The sequence below is a fragment of the Chroicocephalus ridibundus genome, chromosome 4 (assembly GCF_963924245.1).
Source record: "Chroicocephalus ridibundus chromosome 4, bChrRid1.1, whole genome shotgun sequence".
Lineage (NCBI taxonomy): Eukaryota > Metazoa > Chordata > Aves > Charadriiformes > Laridae > Chroicocephalus > Chroicocephalus ridibundus.
Window position 1 is genome coordinate 42,176,754 of NC_086287.1, and position 23,930 is coordinate 42,200,683.

The following is a 23,930-nucleotide window of genomic DNA, read 5'->3' on the forward strand; positions in this document are numbered from 1 at the left end:
ACCCTTTAATTCTTTATTGGGTTTGCTGCAAGTTACATGAGGCATTTTGCTGTTTTCCCCACTTGTTCTCACAACTTTCCTTTGTAGAACAGGATGCATAGAATTTGCATTCCACAAAGTAAACTGGGTACACTGAGTGACCTCACTGGTGATGGAGTGGAGGGGAGAAATTGAAGAGCTCTGCAGATAGAAAAGTATAGGCATGTCTTTTGTAGACTAACTCTAGCTTTTGTCATCTAGTGTTAAACTGACTCTGCTGATAATGGCTTATGAACATTAGGTACTTGTTAAAGAGAGGCTAGTTGAAGTTGTGTTTGCGATTGACTAGCAGACTGCTTAGCAGGTATGAAGCTCATACGTTTTGCCAAAGTTAACGGGCTTGCCCTTGCCTGCAGTGAGCTAGCTGCCTCTGAAGTTCCTGGAAGCAGAAGCACTGCATTTCTTGAGGAAACCCTCATAGCATTGCTTCAGGGGTTGTGTGGATGCCTTTAGCATCATTGTGGCTCCTGGTTGCTTACTGATGCTGTTTTTAAATAGCTATGTTTCCTCTTTCTCCTCCTGAAGTGGTGCTTGGTGCATGAATCTCCCTGTCCACTACGGTCTTGTCCAGCTCAGTGTGCAAAATACAAGTTAGCATACCTCAGCTTAATTTGCCTGTCCTACTTCAAATGTTTCATTAGGTGTTGACTTAACTTGTTTTGGAGGAAAAGGTAGGTTAAACTTGATCTCTTTAAGAAAAGAATCCTAATAAGTAGCCTGCCTCCTGATTGATTCCAGACTCAATTATTTATAGTTGTTCGGCTTTAGAAATGTTATGTTGATTATTTGTTTTTGCTTACTGGCAGAAGGTGAGCAGCCAGATTAAGGATTAGTTTTGTTCTGAAGTAACAGTCAATACAATATTTAGAAATGTATATTCTTTTATCCCCTGTATTAGTACAGTATTTCATATTTGGAGATCTCTTCAAACTGTTTTTGCTGAAGTCATGGCTTAAATTGTGTGACAAGCACTGTCAGTTCTTCTGGGACTAATAAACTCTTGAATATGTAGAAATATTAATCTTATAATTGGATCTCTTTTAAAAGACTAAAACTAGTTTTATGTGCAGAATAGAAAAGGCCTTCTGTCTTATTCTCCAGTCATGTTCACTTTCTGATTCTGCAAGATGTGCATGGGGCTTTGATCACCATGATGGCATTTCTCTTGCAATGACCTGTATAGGAAGGGAGGTGTGCGAGACAAGCTGGAATTATTCTTAGGCTAGGAGGTCTAAAGCTCACTTGTTCTTCTCATCTACTAAATTAATGTTCGTGCTGGGTAACAAATGCTGCTTAATTCTGATTGTCCTATGTCTATGTGTGTGTATAGATATTTATGGCTGTTAGGATTTTATATGAAACTACACCATCGGTGGGGTAAAGGATAGAGGATAGTGATGCAGCAAAATATTTGAGAACACAGACTCTAGTTGCTTTTGTAAGGAAAGTGGTATATTGGTGCATGAAGACTAAGAGGTGATATCTCACTTTGTTTAGTGACTGCCTTGGGAAATGGCAAAATTATAAATATGAATAAAAGGTGAATTAGAAGGGTGAAAGCCTTGAAGTGAAATCTGAAGTTTAGCTAGTACTCTGAACACTTCTTTTAAATAGCCATTAGGCAGCAATTAATATCTGTCGCTGAAGTGATCTGTAAAAGTCTTCTGGGCCTCAGCAAAAGTTGCATGAGAAGTCTTATCTCTGAGTGGAATTTCAAAAGTTGGATTCAGGACTGAGGCTTTTCATGTGGCTTCTGGTCATCTTTGAGACATTCTGAAAAATTCCCTTCAGAACATCTGTGTTGTCTGCCTTTCCATGGGCATGTAATGGTCTAGCACAGATACTTCTTGCAGCATGTGGTCTTGCAGGTTATTGTGGGCTGCTGCTCAAATGTGTGAGCCACAAATGTAAACAGCCTTTTGTTGCATGTAGGTAGGGAAAAGTTTGGCTTTTGTGACTGATCAATATCTTGTGCAAGAGCAGCTGTTGGAGGCTGACAGGTGAAGTCAAAACATCTATGTTGGGTAGTTGAGCAGGCTTTCTCCCATCTGCCATCAGTTTTTCCAAAATGCACTTGGTGCTGTGTACTAGACCTGAAATAAGGTCATACCCTGTGCTTGGTTTAGTTTTCAAGTTGCTTAAAATCTTTTTTTTTTATTATTCATAGCAACTAATCAAAAATATTGGGTGTGATGCACAAAATCATGTTAGCTTTAGGTTTCATAGTCAAGGTCTTACATTCCAATAGTCTGGAAAAAGAGAACAAGAGTTGAATTTGGTTCTGAAGCTCCAGTGATAGGTATAGTTACCATGCTGTTGTGGTGCTTTGGTATCTTGTAGTCCAACTGGTCCTTTCTTCTATGTTGCTAGGCTTGTAACAATCTCCACACAAAGCCTGAGCGTAGGGGGTGTGTATTTAAACCTTCATTTTTAGTGTGATCAATCTTTTCTATATGAAAGAGACTGTTAAACTACAGATAGCTTTATGTATTCTTACAGACATTTGACCTCGTGTTCATTAACTCTTTCTTATTCTCTTTTGAAAGGCCCTTCCTTCTTCCATGATGATAGTAGCTGTCTACTGCCCGGTGATAGCAGCTCTCTTTATCGTTTTGAAGATGGTGAATTACCGTTTGCACAGGGCACTGGATGAGGGAGAAATTGTGGAGAGGAATGCCAGTGAGCATATGGACAGAGGTGCAAAAACAGAACAAAGCAATGTTTCAGCCAAGAGGAAAGACAGCAATGGGCCCAGGTAAGGTGTCTGCTGATGTTTGTATACTGCTTCAAATGATAAACAGGCCTGTCTTCATCAGATAGGTAACTGGAATGGTAGTCGAAATAAACACTGAGGAATATAGATGCAGACCTCCATAGTTTTGAAAGACTGTTTAAGTCTGGTCTTTAAAAGCAGACTTACTTATGTATTAGTTTGGAAATGATGGATTCATGTTAATTTCCTGGTTCCTTCCCCAAAGGAGTTACAGAACAATATCGAAAATGCTGGAAGCACTGAAACAATAGCATGGAAAATGTGTGCTGATTAGGTCACTAAATACTTAATGAACACAACCAGTACAAGTAATCTTATTTCAGCAGTGGACTTAGTTTTAAAAATCTAGCTGTCGGAGACCACATACTACATGCTAAGTCTTTTATCACTGAAAGGAATGTCTGACCAGGTTTCAATTTGCTTAGTTTTGCAAAAGCGCGAGTTGGATACAGTGCTTGACTCTAGTCATAGTCTGTCTTCAGGAGAACGCTGTCCTGTGGATTTGGAAATTCTGGAATTGCTCAGTAATGAAGATGATGATTCTGAAGTACTGTCAATAGGAGGTGATTCCTTTCCACAGACCTGCTTTGCTGTTGCCAGCATAAAAAAAACCCCAGAGGCTTTCCTCCTCCGACCAGACTACTTGGAGAAAGAAGAGCAAAAGATGAGTCAACAAGGCCAGCCTAACCAGTCTGATGAGACTGTGGATGTGTTACGAGCTCTATTATCAAAGCCTCTGCCTGGCTCCAGGTAATTGAGGCCATCTTAAGAGTTACACTGCATGACATAAATCAACCTTGAATTGTTAGCTTTTAAAGAAGACCTTTCTCTTGTCTGTGAGTTTCTGGTACTAGTAGGCATGAATCATTTTCAAAGCAAGGCAACTAGTATGCTGTCCTGACTCTTAAAAGGTTGTGTGTGTTTTATTTAAAAAAAAAAGAAAAAAAAACAACAAACAAAACCCTGAAAATTTTACATGGAGACACGTGCTATAAGGAAATGTAGCTGTAAGAAGACTGTTAAGTCTGTTTATCAGGATGCTTAAAGGAAGTGTTAAAGTGATGCTCATTAAAATGCTCAGCCTAGAAGTAAAAGGACTTCATTGTGCCTATGGGGTAGCTTCTCATGTGATGGGTCTTAAGTTCTTCTGTATCTGCTCTCAGCTCAGGTATTGTTAGCCAAAATGGTGTCTTGGATTCCTTTAAAGTTGATATACAGTAACTTCTTGTATCAATCTTTTATAACCTGACCCCTTTTCCATGTTGTGTTTGGTAACCGAACCCGTTGATTTTAATTGTGACTCCATTTAGATCACCATATACCTTACTAAAACTGTATTGAGCTATTTCGGCAGAATGCTTGCCTAAATGTATATTAATGCTTATTCTGCTTAATAAAATTCATGAAAGTAAACTAGTGGTCTCTTCTGTTTCAATGCAACCTTGCTAACACATGTTTTAGCAGTGATGATTAATTTTTCTTCTCTAAGCCATGTAGCTTTTGCTTCCAAAACAGTAGCCAAGACTTGGCAAGGGACTTCTTCCTACTAGTATTGTGAATTACTTCTGGATGTTTCAGAAGTTCTGTTTTGTCTAAGGAGCAATTGACGTGGGACAAGTTATTACATTATAAGCATTTGTGAGCTCAGAAGTAGAGGTTAGCTTGATGCTGTGTGTCCTGCTTGCCAACTAAAGTTTCATTAACTTTTTATATGATCCTTGTTCCCACTTTCAGGTCTCTTAACTAGAACTGGGAACAAGGTCAATGCAGAAATTACGGAGTTACTTTTTGGTAAGTGGGATGTACAGTATATGCTAATCTTTGCCTGGAAGCTTACAAGAACTCTGGGATGATAACATTCAAACCAGTAGAGGGGATGTACAGTGAGTGTTTTAATATTGAGGTGTCCCCTTAGTCAGCTAAATTGGAACAATAATGACAAAAAACTGCCTCAGAAGAAAATGTATATGTAGGGTTTTCTCTTTTTAAAACTCTGCTCCCCTAGCATAAGATGGATATAGAGGAGGTCAGAGCAAACATACCTTAAATATTTGCATAATCAGGAGGTTAGTTTTGATAGCTTAGGCTACACCATGTGATACCTATATATATATATAGTATAATGTGCAAAGCTGTCCTAGAGTTTTTACCCCCCGTGCACATACCATCCCTAGGACCACTTTAGATATGAATATTAGTATTTTTGAAGGATTAAGCAATAGTCTGGCTTCTGTTCAAAAGTTATGTTCAGGATTCTGTTTAGCTTCTAAGAACTGCTGTTCTTTCTTTCTGAAGATGTTTATCTGCAAAGTGGTGCTTTCAGGTATTTGGCAAAAATTATGTGCTGTCACTTGTAGGTTTACATGAACTGCTTATTTATCTTCAGTTCACATTGGTTTGTGAATAGGACCAAACTCTGAGGGTTTTTAATCTTGTCATAAAACTTTGGTATGCTTAAGTAAAGAACAACTTACTGTTCCCTAAGAAATGCCTTGTTTATTTTTTTCCTCATTGTCTTTATAAAGCTGAAATTCTGTAGTTAATATTTTTGAAAGAAGCTAGTCTTAATTTAGAGATAGGAACGTGAGTTGTCTTCTGTAGCTTCTAGTGTGGTTGTTGCTTTCATACTTAAATGGGTGGTGTTGGTAATTCTTCTGTGTGTTTTCATGAAAACAAATAATGGGGGTACAGGCTCCTAATCTCACATAAAACGTAGAAGGAACAGTGCAAGCGTAATCTTTGTTGGGTATCTGTGGACCCATGTGGATACCTTAAAACACTTGAGTCAGTTATGCTTTTGGCAATATGAATTCTTGTGTTAGTGACTACTATGGTTGAAAGCATCATAAAGCATTAACCTGGTGACATTGCTGTCCCTGGATAGCATCAGGGTAGGTGAGCTGTTATCATGATGCTATGTGAATTTCATGTGTGCCTCTACAAAATAAAACTGACAGCTGGAGAATGTTGCATCTTTGAGTTATGTGCAGTCTACTTAAGTACGAGCAAGAGAAATTTAAAAAAAGAAGTGATCTCTACAGCTCTTGCCCTACCTTTGCTATTTTTTCTCCTCGCAGTTTTCTGTAGCTAGCAGACCTGTTCTTAAGCTTGGAGCTGTTTTGCCTTTCTGACTTAATGATTTCTGAATTAGCGATTCAAGCTTTAAAGAAAACTTCTCTTAATATTTGAAACTGTTGTGGTCTAGCATTTGCAGCGCATGCTGTGGTCCTTTTGTATTTTGAGAGCAGCCTCCTGACTAGTTATCTTGTTTTAGTTGGAAATTAAGGGGGGGAAGGTATTCAAAAGAAAAGAATAAAACTCTTCCTCTGCTTCATCCTGAAATCAAACTTGCTCATTCCAAATTCTCTCTGGAAGTTCTAGTCCAAATATCAGATTTCTTTGGTCGATGGGCCTAAGTCAGGTTTTAAACTTCTGAATTCACTTGCAGCCTCTTCAGACTTTCGGTTAGTCTTTGACACACTAATCTAATATAGCTGCAGATAGTAATTTTAGATAGGACAGTTACTAATAATTGAAATACTACTTTTCATTTGTTTTGTGCAGTCTCTGAATGCCTCTTTCACAGCAGCCTCTGTTGCAGGTAGCTGGCCATAACTTACTCAGTCTTCTCAATTTGTGTAGTAACTTCAGTTTTTTGCTTGCAAACTGAAAAGCGTAGTGCTTGCTCTAAGGTAAGAAGTTGGCAAACTAAGAAACTGATTCTAAACTTAATTGCAGAAAGCAATCGCCACAACACTAGCAGATAAATGGCTCCTAAAGGATTCTACATGCTGTTGTATTCTACATCCTTATGCACACAATGATAAATCTGTACTTCCTGCTTGTTCCTTCAGACTTTGTTTGTTGTTGTTTGTTACTAGCTTTTGTTAATCCATTAGTTTGTGTGTGCTGTCACAGAAGACAGTATCTGTGAGTAGAGGTGGTGTTGGGTTGTATTGCTGCTTACGCTGATGTGTGTTAGGTCACTTTTAGACAAAATCACCTCCTTCTCCCACCCTGGCTAACTATCCAGTTCTATGCATGAGAGCTTATTCACGTTGACATATTTTTGTACTTTATAGGACATACTTTAATCATATGTGGTGTTTCTGAATGAATTATTCAAGCAGAAAAAGAATTCCAGCTTTTCTGAAAGGCATTCTTAGTTGTATCTTCAGTTGTCATCATAATGTATACTGGACTTAAACATTAAGTGAGAATTTTACAGTTTAGTCTTTAACTTCATGTTATGTCCTTATGTGTTCTTACAATGCTTACATAAGGAATACTTTGTTTCGCTAAAATTGGTGGAGATTATTGAAGCTGAATTCTGGTGTGTTGTTGTTTTTTGGTTTGTTTTTTTTTTTTTTTTCCTGTACCTGATTCTGTCTTACCATAGTTGATAATATCAGGTCAGAGAGGGCTCTGCAAGCAGTGATCAATAAGAGCATGCTTATGTCTCACTGCTGAGCTGTACCAAAATGGTGGCTTTTCACTTGTTTCATCAATTCGCTGGTGTCGGACCATAATTGTTCTGCTAACCGATAGCTGATTGTCTCTTAAGTTAACTTATTTTTATTGAAGTTGTATATTCCTAACTTCAAACTGTGTTTTTTGTTATCTCTGATGAAGGGAAAGTTCAGGGGCCTCTTGTATGATCTAGAATGGCTCCCAAGGTTGTTCTTTTACACCGCTCTGAGATAACAACAGCTCGAAATGTCATGCTGCAGGACAAATGATATTTCAGGTCCTTTAATCTACATACAGTTTGTTTATAATATCCTAGATCCATGTCCATATATTACAAAAATTATTAGGTGTTGGTCTTATTGCATGAGGCTTTTCTACGAGACTAGCTGTCTCTTAAGTAAGTCCTGCAGTGCTTCTGTCCATTTCTGTCCCCTTTTCTAGTGGGGCTTCATCTTTAGTTTCTTTAGACCAGATGGAGAAGGGTTGTGCGTATGTTCTTTCTCCAGTAAAATGTTGAAGTGGACTTGCCACAGCTCTGAATCGTGTATTGTTGGAGACAGTGGTTAAAGAGAACTGCATTGGGAGAGGAAAAAGGATGCCTCAACTTCTCCCTCTTTGCAGTTAACAAACAGTCCTAGGCTGGATTCCAGAGTTGCAGTCCCCAACTCATTTCACACCCCATTGTCCTAATGGACAGGCCTAACTTGCTATTGTTTCATAAATATCTGTCTTTGACAAGCTGAATTATGTTGAATTTCAGTTTGGTGATGTTGATCTAGAAAATAAATACTTTCAAACCAATAGTTATTAATTCTGAAAGGGGGAAATCACTAGGATGTAATATGTATATCGTACTTCATAATATTTCTTGGTAGAGCCTCTAAATTATCTGAAGGGAACTTATTTTCTGGTAGAAGGTAGTGGTTTGCATCCCTGGGGGAGATACAGGGTCCCTGTATGTCTCTGCTTTTCCAATAATTGACAGTGTGTGGCTTGGTTAACCAATCCTTACTTTTGTTCCTAGATCCAGTCTAAGGAAAAGATCTGGATTCCTTTCCTTGCTCTTCGAAAGAGTTCTATTTATTATTTTTTCTATTGATTGATTTCTGTGTTTTATGGTTGGACAGATGATCGGAAAGTTACATGTGTGTACATATAGACAGAGAGAATTTCATGTCAGCATTTCAAAATGCCTTGTAGCTCCTAAGTCTTCACAGTTTGTTGGCTGGTGACAGTGGACTTAATATGGCAGCAACTTCTGTGACAGTACATAGGGTGCTCCAGCTCTGACTGAGCTTGTGTGTCAAATGGGCAGTATTCATCTGAGATACTGGTATATATTTGAGCCCCTGATGTTTCAAAAAGGGAAAAACTGCCTTGAATCCCCACTCAGCATAGGCAGACAAACTTCTGTTGAACTGATAGGTTAATGTTTGCTTTCTTTTTTTTTTTTCTCTCTTATGTTTTTCTCAGTGACCCTGGTGGAGGGATTGAGATGTCAGAGTTCATACGAGAAGCAACTCCCCCTGTTGGCTGTAGTTCACGCAATTCTTATGCTGGGATAGATCCAAACAACCAGGTAAGAAATAAAGCCACTGCAGTTGTTGCATTAGTACTGCTGGCTTTGCAATCTGTAGAGGAATCTCTGCTGATTTTTTTCTTATTATATTATATAATTGCTTTATTACTGTGGCATTGCACTCTCCCAGCTGCATAGCTCTCGCTCATCCCATCTTGTGTTCGTTTAAGGAATGGCTGGATTTTATAAGACAACCTGCTGTCCCATCAGAAAGCATTCCTTTTTTCTCAGTTAGTTTTCTTTTCACTTAGTAAATCAAAGTGTCACAGAGCATGGTCAGATAAGTACCAAGACCCACTGTGGTGGGCTCCTTCTTCCTTTTGGTATTGGTGAGCAGTTGGATAGCTCAAGCTGTAACTTCATCCTTATGTTCTAACTTTGTTTTCCTCCCTTACTTTTGTTTGATCTGTCATTTAGATGCTTAATTGGCAAACTTCAGTTGTGCTGAATTTCAGGAGGCTTATGTTAAGTTGTCTTAGAATGTATCCACTGCTGATTATCTCTTGCAATGCTAAATGGCTTTCTGAAAGTTATTCCTGACACTTCAGACTGAAGTAAAAAATGTTTATTTGCTAAAGTACAAAGCAAGATAAACTGGTGAAAATGGGAAGACCAAAACTGTTCATTTTTGGTTTACCTCTGCAAAATCTTTACTATTTTGACACTTCAACAGGGGTGGGAAGAAAGCAATAAATAGGGGCTGTTGCACACCAGACAGAAGTGCTGAAGAACTTGGCTTTATTAGGTTTTAATGCAACTTCATTATGCTCTAGTTGCTGTGTAATTTCACTGGGGAAGTTGTTCTGTTTCCTTATTATGTCTACTAGATTTATGCATTCAACTTCCATAGCGCTGCATGTGCTGTTCCTTCTAGTTGGCTTGTGATGTTTAGCCAGTCGCGGCATTTTTCTTCTACCAACTCTTCATGAGGACAGGTAGACTGGCTGGCCAGACTGTAAGGTTATGTTGACAATGAGCAATGCAGCATCCTATTAAAGATACAGGAGCTATTTTTGAATGAAGTGGAAATCCTTGGTGTGGTATTATGATATCAAGTCCTTCTAATTAGCTCTCTCAGCAAGCAGTATATAATGTAGTGCAATGTTATGCTAATGTTGGTGTTTTATCTGAATAACGCTCCGTTATGCAGCATAGATACTCTAAGAGATTTTCTCCTTTGACGAGGGCAGGTATTTGGTAGTGTTGAAAGGAATAGGAAGCGATGGTCTACGTAGGAAGACAGAACTGGGCTGGGGATCATGTTTCTTTGGTCTTTGGGAAGAAAAACCTATTCCAAACATACTCATAACAGTTTTAATGTTAAAACAGTGAAGAAGCTCTGTGTTCTTTCCTGTGTGCTCTAATGCTGACACTATTAACACAGTTAAAGTTGCTGTGGAAGGAAGTATAGTGTTTAGAATGTGTTTACACTGATAAAATTAGTGCTCATTAGTCCCCTGAGATTGAATTTGCAGCATCAAAAGGGTATGTGAACAGTAAGTGTCTGAGTTCTGCTCAGTTTTTTTATATGAAATAGCTTTCCCATGCTGATGCATTAGTATTCAGCAAGGCATATTATTGAAGGGGGGAAAAAAAAGTTGAAATATGGCAAAATGACTAACTAAAAGTATGATGACAGTGTGGTAAAGAAAATGTATTAAACAAGCTCCGGCTGCTTTTCTGCATTACATGTAGCAAAGCCCTTGTTCTTCTGTAGTATGGCTGAATAAAATCTACACACATCTTCAGATTACCTTAAATTTGCTGTGCTTACAGAGAAGAATTAGTAGGATTATGTCCTTTTTCCCAAGTAATTTGAGCTATGGATTTTTGAAAAACAGCATCCCAGTAAGTATATAGGGAAGTCAAACTGCCATCATTGTTATATATCTTAGGTTCAGATTTTGCCTTTGAGTGCTCTTCTCCTGTCTTATTTCTGAGTAGTTTAATTATTTGACGCGTACACTTTTCTGTGTTATTTGGAGTTCTTTGAGAGAGATGGTACTGGAAATACTGTTGAAGGAAAGACTAAGTTCTCTTTAGCACCTCTGCAAAATAATCAGCTGCAGATTACTATATGTATGTAGAAAGACAGACTGCAAACCTAAACGGCTAGCTTGTTTTCATGTGAGGAAGTATATGCCTGCTGGTTTGCCATTGAACATGGCTGAAAAGCAGATACTATAAATTTCAAATGTGATTGTAACTAATATCCAAGAATAGGTCAAAGAATACTGCGGTCTTCCACTAACCAGTTTACTTACTTTGACGTAACTGCAATCTGAGGTCTCAGAAATTGTCTTCAAAAGAAAAATCGCATTTGCAGGAATGAGAGGGAGGAATAAGGTACAGGAAAATGATCAGGTTAAACTGATTTAAGTTTACTGAGCTGCCAGCAGGCATCATCCTGCCATATCCCCTGTTCGCGCTGCTGCCACTGTCCATGTACCAACACTTAAGTTCTTGTGGTGACCTGGTCATTGAATCAACTCTGACAGACCTGGAAACTAACCCTGTTAAAAATACGTATCGTTTTCCAAGAGGAACAGTTTCTGGATTTAGCTTGGTGTTTGCTATGTTTAACAGATATGGGTTTTTTTTTTTATTAAAATGGTATTTTCTTTCAGCATTTTAGGCAACCGTGATCACTGCATTAAACATCCATCTTTACAACGGCAGTTATTAGTGTACCACCACACTAGTAGTTTGTTTCCACATTAAGTATTTTCAAGGAAAATTCCTAGATTAGAAACTGCTTTTAAAGTCTACATAGTAAAATCTCCAATTACATTGGCTATAAAACAGAATAATGCAGTGATACAGTTGGATGCATAATTAGATGCCTTGTCATCTCTGTTTGCAGTGGAAACATTCTGAATCAGAAAGGATTTTACAGCACTGTGCTGTTGGATGCTTTTGTGCCTCTGAAAATCTGTCCTAGCTGTATAAGCAAATGCATGCATTGCAGTAATAGGAAACAATAGTCGGGCAGTTCCTGAAAGTTTACAGCTTCTTACATAATTCCCTATTTCTAGGTTGGATCTGGGTTATCTCGTCTGGGAACAGCAGCAACCATCAAAGGTGAGATTTTTGCCTGCTTAAAATTATGTTGCAGTAGCACTTCAAATCGCTGTTGTTTACTAAGTTATTTCCAAATACTGTCTATATTGTTCATCCTCAAAAATTTTTTGTGAGCTAAGTACAGGATTCACTAATTGACAGAAATCTTCCTTGGAGTTGCAAATTGTGTGCCTAAAACACTAGGAGAGGATATCCTCGAATCCGTGCTCTGTTTTCCAAGTAACAACGGTTTTCTCGTTTGTAAATGCAGAGCCAAGGGGTTGGTTTGAGTGGGCTTTCCCCTACTATTTTGAGTTCTGTGCAACCATTCGCCCTTCTGGTATTGTATTTCAATGACTTGATTATTTCTGGTTGCTTGGCATCTAGCCAAAGTATTGTCCAGGACAACCCTTGTGAACTCCTCAGAGATGAAAAAATAAGTTTTTTGTAATATGCAGAGTTACTATGTTGTAAATTTATTAGGCAATAATAAGACAAACAAAAATGAGATGTGAATTTTCATCACCTTCCTGATTCTTCCTTACTTTTTTATTTTTACGAGTATCTTGTTACAATCTGCCCCTCATTTTTTATTGGCAACCATGCAATAAGGAATGATCAGATATATCTTTATGAAAAAGAATAATCTTTATTTCTATTGGATTCTGTGTAAGATACTTTTCCAGTTCTTCAAGGAAGATCTGTGTAGTTGAATGAAAACTCTTATATACAAAGTAAAAGAAATAGAGTAGGCAATACTTATCTCTAAAAGTTAATGGAGATCTCGTATTACTTGTAGTTATTGTTATCTATATTCAAATGAAGAAATAAAAGCAACAGTCTTTCATGATAGGTGAGAAATCTGCTTTGTGTGTGGATGTATGTGTTAATACTTTGAGCACTAGTACTCTTCTTTCTTAAAATTCACAGGAGATACTGACACTGCCAAGACCTCTGATGATATCAGTTTAAGTCTTGGCCAGAGTTCTAGCCTATGTAAAGAAGGGAGTGAAGAACAAGGTAAAATTTCTTCTTCTCCATATTAAACATGCATATTAAACATGTACATAGTAAACATGTAAACAGTATTTTGTTACCAAAGACCCTTTACTTAACATGCTAAATAAATTCATGCGATTTCTTGATAGACTCTAAGAAAGAGTATCTTGAAATTCCCTGTTTCCTTTCTTAATTACTTTAAGTCCTTGGAATGCATAGCTTGAATTGTTAAACTTTATTCTTTGGCTGTGTTTTTCTTGTTCTGGTATCTTCCAGCAGGTAATAAATATTTACTGTCTCCTTACTGCTGAAAGATAGAGAGCTTACATGTCTCTAGATGATCTCTCTCGTACTGAAAGTGGCCTGGGATTCATGGACTTCATTGTAGACTAATTTGCTTTGCTTTGTTTTCCAGTACAGCCAAATGAATTTTTGTAAATCAGGCATGCATTTCTGTAAAGTCAATAATCCTGCTCAGAGTTCTGTGTTTCTGGAGCTATAGACTGCTTCTAACATGCAAGCTATTAGAGTTTTGTAATTGTTTTTTCCTAGTATGTAAGGAAACTGCTCGCTTGTATTCTTCAATTGTCCAGTTTTGTTTCAGATCTCATTTTTCATTGAGCTTCATTGCTGGGAAAAAATTTGCTCAGACTAAAATAGAGCATAAAATGAAGGAAATCTTTTGTTTGCTGATTTTAAAGTACCTGGTGATTAGCAAGAAGTTAACTCTGTGAATACTGTAGTTCATTTTGGCCAATCTAATCTTACTGATTCAGTCGTTACTGTGTGATTGAGTGCAGAATGTGTGTTTAAAATAGAGGGTTACAGGTGGCTGTGCTGTTGTAATAGGCAGCAGGGTTCTGCTACTTTCAGCTGACTAACTGAAGTATCTTAAGTTACGCATGTGCAAATACACTCTACAAAAAATCTAGCAACTGTAGTAAACTTGCCCTCCAGATCTTCTATTTTTAGTGATAGCACCAAAAAGGAAAGTAGCCTGACTCTCAGTACTGCCTGCAGGTGGACATTTTTACAGGAGACTGCTTGTGATGGATAACAGAAGTGATTGCTCTGACCAAGAGCTGACAGCAAATCCTCTTGATTTGCTTTAACAGCACCAGTTATAGAGGTAGTGAAAGTCAATAACTTCATAGGGAGTTTCATTGTAGTACAAATAGACTTGTTCCATTGCCTGCATCCTTGCTAAGTGTGAGCTTACTTGGTATCTGGTAGGTAAGGTGATTTTTTTTTTTGTTGGGTTTTTTAATGACTTCAGAGTTAATGGGGTTTACTCTGTTTTCATTAATAATTTTAAAGTTTATGTGAAACAAACAGTTTACTGCATGTAGGAAATAAAACAAAAGGCAGGGTACCCTTTTATAATTAAGAAACTTTGGGATATATAAAAACATTGTCTGAGACATGAGCAATAGAGGAAGTTGGGGACTTGTCATAATCGTGTTGTCTTTTATTAGCTGCTAAGATTAAGCTGGAGTTGATGGTTTCTTTTTTTATTAAAAAAAAAAAGTCTGTCAGGTTTGCCCAGATGCTAGGAAATCTTTGAAATGGTAATGTGGTTCATAGTACTTGCAAATGGATTTGTCAGTTTATTTGCTTTATCTCATATAAACAAGCAGTTGTAAAGCAAACTGTATAACTTACATGAACGTTCTACATGAATATTTTTGAATATGTACTTAAACAGATTTGGCAACTGATCGGAAGCTTTTTCGTCTGGTGTCGAATGACTCGTTTGTCTCCATCCAACCTTCATTATCCTCTGGACAAGATTTGCCAAGGGACAACACTGACAAAGTGTGCCTCTCGAACAACCAGCTTGTGGACCAGTCTAAAACCAGTGCATGTGACCCAGAAGTAGCTTCGCTTGTAACTCTGCATTCTCACTCCTATAGGAAGGATCATAGACCACGAGGTGTACCAAGGACTTCTAGCTCTGCTGTTGCTTTTCCAGAGGCTTCATTAAATGACTTCCCTCTCTATCAACAAAGACGAGGACTGGATCCTGTCAGTGAGTTAGAAGCTTCCAAGCCCCCTTCTGGATCCAGAGAGTCCTTGGCTGAGAACTCTTGCATTTCAGGAGTTTTTCAATTAGATGACATTCTGAGAAGTAGCAGCCCTCGACCATTGGCTAAGAGTGGGAAGAGCAAATCCTTGAAAGCAGACAAAAGTGTGGACAGTCTGAGAAGCCTGAGTACTAGAAGCAGTGGTTCAACAGAAAGCTACTGCAGTGGGACTGATCGTGACACTAACAGTACCATCAGTAGCTATAAAAGTGAACATACTAGCTCAACACATATAGAGAGTGTGTTGTCAGAGCACGAGGAGGAGTCTCCTAGAGAAGAGAGAGAGGACGGTAAGAAAAAGGACTGTGATGTTGACTCAGAGGATGACAGTAGTTCTACTACTGACAAAAGGACTAGTAGCGAAAGGACTGCTGTGGAAGTGAGCACTAACAGTGGTGTTCAAGAGGTAAAGGGTTCTAATGCATCTGATGAGATGCACAGTCAGAAAGGTCTTGGTGCCTCTGCTTCAGAAGAGGCCAATAAGAACCCACATGCCAATGAATTGACTACGCAAGCTGACAGGCCACCTGGGAAGGCTGCTGAACAGAGAGATGAGCAGAGTGAGAAACTAGCTGTGCTAGTAGATTCAAGAGTTTCTAAAGAAACAAGTGGAAAACAAAAAGAAGGAGATGTCCGACCAAAATCTTCTAGCTTAATACATCGAACAGCCTCTACCCACAAGTCCAGCCGGAGAAGGACAGGAAAAAAGCGGGCTAGTAGTTTTGATTCAAGTCGGCATAGGGAATATGTTTCCTTCCGAGGTGTATCTGGTACTAAACCTCATAGTGCTGTGTTTTGTCATGATGAGGACTCCAGTGATCAAAGTGACTTGAGCAGGACATCAAGTATGCAGTCAGCTCACCAGTTCAGCAGTGATAGCTCTTCCAGCACCACCTCCCATTCATGCCAGTCTCCTGAGGGAAAGTACAGTGCTCTAAAGACCAAATACGTTTCTAAAGAACGTGGGGGCACAGACCCTGAAAATGCTCACAAAACCCACGTAAGCTCTGAAGGAATTAGCAAAAAACGATCTACACGTCGGACTTCTAGCACAAACAGTGCCAAGAACCGTGCCAGAGTATTAAGCCTGGACAGTGGTACTGTAGCTTGTTTAAATGACCCAAATAGTTTAATGGCACCAGGTAACATAAAACAGTTAACCACTTCAAAATCTGATTTGGAAGCCAAAGAAGGAGAGGTGCTAGATGAGCTATCTCTGTTGGGAAGGGCTTCACACTTAGAGTCAGTCACTCGTTCTAGGAATAGCTTACCAAGCCAGGCTACGTTTCCTGAAGGGGAAGAGCAAGAATCAGCAAGTGGAGGTAAGTAAACGACCTACCAGAAGTACCTTGCCGTATTTTGTTAATGAGTCTGGTATCTGTGACTTAAGTTACAACTATACTGAAGTGTCTTCCTGTTTCTTAGTTTTTGCCTAGTAAAACTGACAAAGCATTTCGTTCATCATATCTTGAAGATCTACAGAAATGGGAGCTGAATTCAAACAAATGTTATGAAATCTATAGGTAGATTTGTTACGGGTTTGCAACTGGCAGTCTTTGCTAACCTGAGCTGTATCTTAAAATTATTTGTGATCAAATCAGACCTGCTCCATTGTATCACTCAAACTTCAAATTATGTGTACTATTTTAAAAGTTAACAATAAAAGAGAGGCTATTTCTTTTTTCTTTTTAAAGATTGTGCAGTTTAGAAAATTTGGGAACATGGCAAATGATTGCATGAAGTTTCTGCTGCCTCTTAGATGAACTCTGTGGCATGACTTGAGGTGTGGTGTCAAAAAAATCAACCCCCAAAACCCTTACCATGCTGCCTTGAATTTTGCATTCTTATGATGGTCCAGTTACTAAGCTGAGTTCTCCTAGGGATTTGATTTTGCTTAGCCTTGCCATTGTTGGCTAGACAGTGTTGTTTTCTTTGGGTTGGTTTCTTTTTTGTCCTCATTATGAGAACACAATAACCTTCCTGTGCTGGAGAGTGGAATGTAGCTTCCTCTTACTTTCTATAACTATTGCTTTGCATGGTGTAATGAGAGTACAAAGCTTACCTGTAGTAACTGATACTAATATGGATTAATAGGGACATTTTAAGAAGATTTTTGGAGCTCTTAAATGTGTTTTTGTTTATCATTTGTTATGATGTTTCAGTGTCTTTTCTTGGTTAGCCGTATTGACTGCCTTAACTGGAAGGCTTTTTGTGTCATGGAAGATAAGTGTATTTAAAATACATTTTCAGAGCAGTATGGGATTGCTAATTACCTCAGTCTGACTTCTGGGATGGTTTGAGGGGAATACCTACCAGATAATCTAGTTAGCTAAGCACACAAATGCTTAATAAAATTGTATTTTAGATCAAGACGTAGACATTTTAAAGAAATTGTAGCTAATTTACTATTGTTATTTAGACTGTCTAAACAAAGTATAGTGACTCTTTGATCTTAAAAGGAGATACTTCCAACTCACAGTGAGATGAGATATGACCGATAGTTCTGTCTTTTTTTCTCCCCGCCCCTCTGCACCCCCAACACTGACATAAGAGCAAACTCTAAAAATCAGTACAACTAATTTCCGGGGAGGAAATAAAAACACCGAATTTCAGCTGTGTATCGATTACTGATCAAATTCGACTGGTTTACAATTAGCTCAGACCTATTTAGATACTTTCACTTAAACAAACAAAAACATAATCTGCATGTATTGGTACTTTCTGTCTTTCTTTTATTCCCAGTGACCGAGTTGTAGTAGCTTTAATGAAAGAGTCCAGGTTGCTCTTCTAGTACTAACTCTGCAAGCTAAACGCTTAACACGTATTTTATTATGCCTTATTAAAGTGACACTCTTTTTTGTCTGGAGAGTAATTTGACTAATAAAAGGTCTGGGTTTTGTATTTACCATTTGTATTGACTCTATGATCTCCTTAGCACAAGATTTAATTTCACTTTGGTTTGTGTTATTACAGCTTAAAACTGTTAGGGTTCTCTCCTTATATGCAAAGGAGAATTAACATGTCTTACGTTAGAGAATGTGTCAGAGTTCATATGGGCTCATGAGTTGTCAGTACTCCAAAAGAATCAGTGCATGACTGATCACTGTATATTGCCAGATATTTTGATTGCTCTTTTAAAGGGTGAAATGTTGGGAAGACCAACCCTAACATATTTAAAAGTGATCTTAAAGATACAAATCTGTAGCAGCTTAAAGCAGGGAAGTCTTGCCGTCATTCTTGCCAGATTATTCTCTTCAGTTTCCCCTTTAAACTTTGTGTAAATAAGGGCCATTTTGAAGTATTATTATTTAATAAGTGGTGAGCACCCATGGGTTTCAGGCTGACTTTAAGAAGCAATCTGGATTAAGCTTCTCCAGATCTAATGACATCATATGATTAATAACACTTGTTGTATCTTATGTTTCTTATTACCAATAAAATAGGAAATATTTCCCTTATAATTGTAAGAAATGAATGTCATTCTGCTTTTTTTTGAAAGCAGAACAAAAACATCACTTATTTTTCTTTAGCATTACTTAAACATTTATGCAGTTATGTCTAGCATCAAGTGAGTCATTATTTTGAATTTATCTGTTAATGATCAATCTGAATAATTCCTTTGTGTTGCCCTTTGTTTCTACTGTTTTTTTTTTTGTTTGTGTGTGTGTTGGGTTTTTTTTCCAAATTTATAGCTGATATTACAAGTCTTGCAACAGCTGTATCTTTAATTGTGGCTTTCTCCTTTGGGCTTACCTGTGGCTCATAGTAATCAGAGAAAATGTTTTAACTTCTTATAATCTAAATTGCTTTATATTCAGTATTTCCCACTGTTGAATTGTCTTCACCTTTTGGGAGTGTTTTTAAAGACATACATGTGTAATATAAATATACATCATATTTGTGTATGGAAATTATTTGAGAAAATTAAGAAGTTATTTTATTTACCTGTAGCAGATGAATTACGGAATAAAATTGGTTCATATTTTCATAAGATCAGAGGGTATTGGTTGGATGGGACTTTTAGAAGTTGTCTGGTCCAATCTCCTGTTGAAGGGATTATTTTATATAAACACTTTTTCATTTCTGTGATTGCTTATGATAACTTTCTGAAACAAATAATTAGCAGATGCATGCTGGATAACCAAAAGACTGATATTAATACTGCCTCCTTTTATTCAGTCAGCAGCTTTCTGTTCCTGTTTTTCAAATATGACTTAAATCAGTAATTATAACTTCATTTTATCTTGAAGTCTTTAGGGAGTAAACTAAAAACTACATTCTTGTTTGTGTAACTGCTAAAGTGTGTTTTGTAATGGGTATGGCTTTTAGCAATCTTTTACTAAGGAGGATGCTATACAAACCTGTACATCTTATACTTCAACAGATACAACTCTAGCAGTTTCTTTTATATCTTATGCCGGGAAGCGGTGAATGACTCACTTCTTACAAGATAACCTGTGCATTTGAATAGAAATTGCAGTTCATTAAAATGTAGACAAACGGCACTTGAAAATTCTGTAAATAAATACGTGTGGTGGATGTATAGCAAAAAGTGGAAGATGTCTTAAAATAGTTGTTATCCTTGTTTAACTATGCAGCCCCTAAAAGTAGCTAGTGAATTGATGGGTTATGGGTTAGATGAAGTTGTTCAGATGTCTAAAAGTTTGCCTAGATGTCTAGTGGTAATTTGGAAATACCACCTTGATACTCTCCTATGCATGGTTCCTGTCAGATGTGTGCTACTTCTGGATTGCTGTCTGTAAAGATTTAAAGAATCAACATAATGCTGTATATGACACAGTGATATTTTGTAAAACTTGAGCTGGCCTGAAAAGTCAAGTGTTCTCTCCCAGTTCTATATTAACTGTAAAAGATTAACCTTTTAAGTTGCTACTGTCTTTTACAGCTTGCTGTAATTTAAGATTGATTTATTTATTTGTTTTAAGTTCTGGAGTTACATACTCTTTTGTAAATAAAACTGTGTGTAATGTAATGCATTTTCCTTCTGTGCATTGCATAGTGATATTGAAATAACAGCTCATAGTGTTCTGTTGTGTGGTCTGCAGTACATCTCTACAGGCAGGCAAAATAGGGGTTTGTGAGCTTGCATTAGTCTTGTGTTTCATATGGCATATGGAAACCTGTTCATTTGTATAGTCTGTGTATTTGTACGTATATGCTTAGTGTATCTGCCTGTAATCATTAGACAGTATCCTCTCCAAAGTTAAAAGTACAATTCATTTCTCTGCTATGCAGCCAACGGTTGTGTCAGCTGCTACCAGTATATTAATTTTTGCCTACTGTGCTTATGTTGCATGTGGTCTACAGTCATTACTTATTCTGCCTGTGTCGTAGAGCTGTTCCATGCTTCTGATGGCTTTAGCTTGATAACATTTTCTGCAGGTGGAATTTAATACAGTTACAGAAGATGGGGCTTCTGATCTGTTTTCTGGGAGTCTATCAGTTCACATTCAAGCTGCTAAACCAAACAGTTTTGCATGAGAAATCAAACTCTGAAAGAGTTTAGAAATGGTAGAAATAGAAAAATGTGTAAAGCTATTGTAATCTGGTTGTGTGTTATGTTAGTTATCTCTGTTCATGTGTTCAGCAGGACCCCTCCTGTAACTGGATCAGATAAAGCAGATTAGCCACTAGAAGGGCCTCTCTTCTACATGATGGTCTTTATTGGAACTGAAAGACTATTCTTTTACTTGATTTTTAGGTGTCAACTAGCAGTGTCATAAAGTACACAGCATTTGGTTCAAGAATGACGTAGAAATTTTAATGTTAACCCTTCCCAATATCTGACTTTGAAAGCATGATGTTTCTCTGTCACAGCTTTTGTGTGTAAAGGTTGAGTTTTGCAGAATTACCTCTGATATTTGAATATTCTGTCATCTCGGTAGAGCTGAGATGTTGCCATTAAACACTTGAAGATGTAAACGGCATTAGGAGCAATGTGCAAGGCTGAAATGGAACTCTGCAGTCTTGGAACTTAACAACAAAATAACACTTGGCATGAATCTTGCATCTACTAATTGTTAATAGCTGCCTACCAAGGCAAAATCCAGTTTTAGTACATTGTGGGGACTCTGTCCTGCTGGTTTTGTCCCCTTTCTGGTGCTCATGGTTAATACGGCATCTTTCATTAGATGGCTTATGACCAAAATAAATACCATCTTCCTGATACTTTGTGGTTCCATAAAGGTGGTGATGGGGAGCAAAGAAACAAACAAAAACCTCAGGTTTTGTCCAACTCACAGCAGTAGTTGTTGAGAGCCAGGAATGTGTGTAATTGCTTGGCAAAAGCCCTGAGTACTACTGGTAAGAGTCCTCCTGTCACTTGGTAGAAACACGTTGCCTTAGTCTGTCATCTACAGAGTAGCAGATATTTTACCTAAGGTTCTGCAGGGCTGCATAAGGGAAAGTCAGGATACCTGATGAAAAATGCATGGCAAAGCATTACAACATATACCAAAGTTAAAAATGAAGCAAAACACATGTGATATCATTTCTTGGTTTTTTTCTTTTTTCCCTGGGAGTGTTATTTGTAAAATCTGACCCTGGTTAATTTCTCTGAAGCCTCCCAAAGAAATAAATCTTTTCAAATATTTTGCATTGCTATGAGAGTGAGATGTTGTTAAATGTCTTAGATTGGTAGTGTTTGTGCAACTTCTTCTTGCAATAATTTTTACTTGATTTGGAAAAAATGATTCGATTTTGTTGACAAGTAGCATGTGTTGTTTGTAAATTTGCCAAGTATTCATCTCAAACAGGAGTTGAATAAGAAGTTTTGATAGTTGGTATAAACAAAGCTGCATCTACTAACTTAAACTTAAAAGCCACTTTTTTTCATGCACTTTTGTAGATGTACCTGGATTTATTGTTATGCATGCAGCCAAGAACAGTTCTGAGAGCTCTCTAAGCTGTAATGGAAGTGCTCATATTGCTGCCAAATGTAGCTATGAGATGTAATTCCAGGATATATCAAAGTTGGCTAGTAATTAACATATGGTGTTGTAGTTAATAGAAGACCATTCAAAGCAAATGTGACTTCCTGTGTATGATATACTAACACAGAACACCACTTAAGCTGGAAAGGCTGTATGTTCTAAAGATTCAAAGTATCTTTTCCTTAAGGTGAAGAAATCCAAAGTCAGAACTAAGTTTCATGAAGATTCATGTAGGTTATGAACATTAGTCTGCTGCGTGAACATACTACTAGCTACCGATACCCAAATCCCTGGATATAAGGACTATATCGGGAAGGGGATAAGACTACGTCATAGCTTTAGCTCTTTGACCTCAAGTCCATCAACATTATAGTCAAGAAGTCTGTGTGTAACACTTAATGTTTTAAAAAGTGAAATAATTCATGTGGGAAATACCGTGAAGTAGAATAACTCAGATTTCTAGTTTTATCTTTCGTGTTAGCATAGAAATTAGTCTATCAGGCTGGTCTGTAAAAATGTTTGGTTCCCAAGTCAAAACAGATGGTTTCATTGTCCTGGTTATTCCCTGCTTGACAGTGTTTTGCTTTTCAGATTATTGTAGTGACTGGTTTGATGTAATATTCCCTACTGGCCTAGTCTCAAACTTGTTTGTTTGTTGTTTTTTTTTTTTTCATACATTCAACCACAACACTGAAGTCTTGGGCTTTGCTTCCCTTGTTTCTCTTTCAGTTTTCTTTTTATGACAAGCTTTCCTTGTGGTGTTTTCCTCTGTCCTATTTTCTAGCAAAAGTTTATATCTTAGAGATGTCTCTCTGTTCATCATTGTTTCTTCTTTGCTGCCCACATCTCTGTTCTTCAGAAAATATCATTAGTGATATTTTTCATTAAATGTCCACAGTAAGTTATAATACTATAAGCCAATATTTTGCTTTTTCATCAGAGATGTCTAAGAAATCAGTGCAATTGTAGGTCTTATGATGGTGCATAATCCATGGTGATTAGTAACTGTATACCGAAGATGTGGACTGAACAGACCCCTTTATACTTGGTTATCTTACAAATATGGTTTTTAAAATTATGTTGGGGCACATGAGAATAAACTATGAATGCCTAAATTGTGAGAAGAGTGGTGGTGTTAACCAATAAACAGGTGTGAGAGGTATGGCTTTTCTGAGGTTTCCAAAACAAGATATAGATGGTCTATACAGAAGAGCAAAATTTGAGCTATTTGGTTTGGCAAAGTATGTTCAGTATTAGAAGACAGATTTCATTGCTTATGTGAATGCATAAGCCATAAACTATTCATTTTGTTTCTCACTGAGAATTTGTAGGGTTGGTCATTACAAATGGTTGAAAACAGATCGCAATTTCCCATTTGGTAGGGAGAGAAGTAGCATGTCCAAGCATCACTCAGGTTCCATGTGCACATTTAACCATGCTTAACCTGACCACTGTTCAAAACCATGTAGACTTAAGTGAAGTATTATTATTTTTTTGTCGATCCTGAGAGGAGTGAGGGACATTGTGGTTTCCATTGTATGTGGGTGTTTTGTTTTTTTTTTCCAGTCAGACTGGAAAGAGAACAAGCAAGATAAGAAGTTTGCAATTCTTACCCTGAGAACTCTGTGGTATACCACATAGATGCATTACCTCTGTTTTACCTCTATACCATATCTTTCCATGAATCTTCTTACTTGGAAAGAATTTATCTGTATTTCAAAATTTATCTGAGGCACTGGGTTTAGTGTTTTTGCCTAGCAAAAATGAAGTGTGACTTTTTAATGCAATAAAACTTGGAAATTCTACTTTTTCATCTCATGCTTCTTCAGTTTCCATCTTCTAAGCTTGGGTTAGAAGCAGTGATATGCACATGCAGGGTGGTGTTGTAAATGTTTTGCCTTCTGTATGTAAATGTGCCTGTTGTGAAAAATATACTTGCATTTTATGTTTCTTAAAGCTAGTCGTGTTGTATA

At 37.5% G+C, this 23,930-nt stretch overlaps 1 protein-coding gene across 10 annotated transcripts in view; it reads left to right on the forward strand.

Annotated features, from left to right (window-relative positions):
• The window catches only part of PCNX1 (pecanex 1), a 92,330-nt gene that overhangs the window by 5,876 nt on the left and 62,524 nt on the right, over positions 1 to 23,930 (forward strand). For 6 of the 10 annotated variants that reach the window (XM_063331411.1, XM_063331413.1, XM_063331412.1 and 3 more), the window contains exons 2-7: positions 2,586 to 2,794; positions 3,284 to 3,562; positions 8,756 to 8,861; positions 11,897 to 11,942; positions 12,852 to 12,941; positions 14,626 to 16,326. In XM_063331411.1, coding sequence (XP_063187481.1) covers positions 2,586 to 2,794; positions 3,284 to 3,562; positions 8,756 to 8,861; positions 11,897 to 11,942; positions 12,852 to 12,941; positions 14,626 to 16,326 — 2,431 coding nt within the window. Of the gene's footprint in view, positions 1 to 2,585; positions 2,795 to 3,283; positions 3,563 to 4,546; positions 4,604 to 8,755; positions 8,862 to 11,896; positions 11,943 to 12,851; positions 12,942 to 14,625; positions 16,327 to 23,930 lie in introns of those variants that run through there. The other 4 variants (XM_063331415.1, XM_063331419.1, XM_063331418.1 and 1 more) reach the window with 3 other exon arrangements.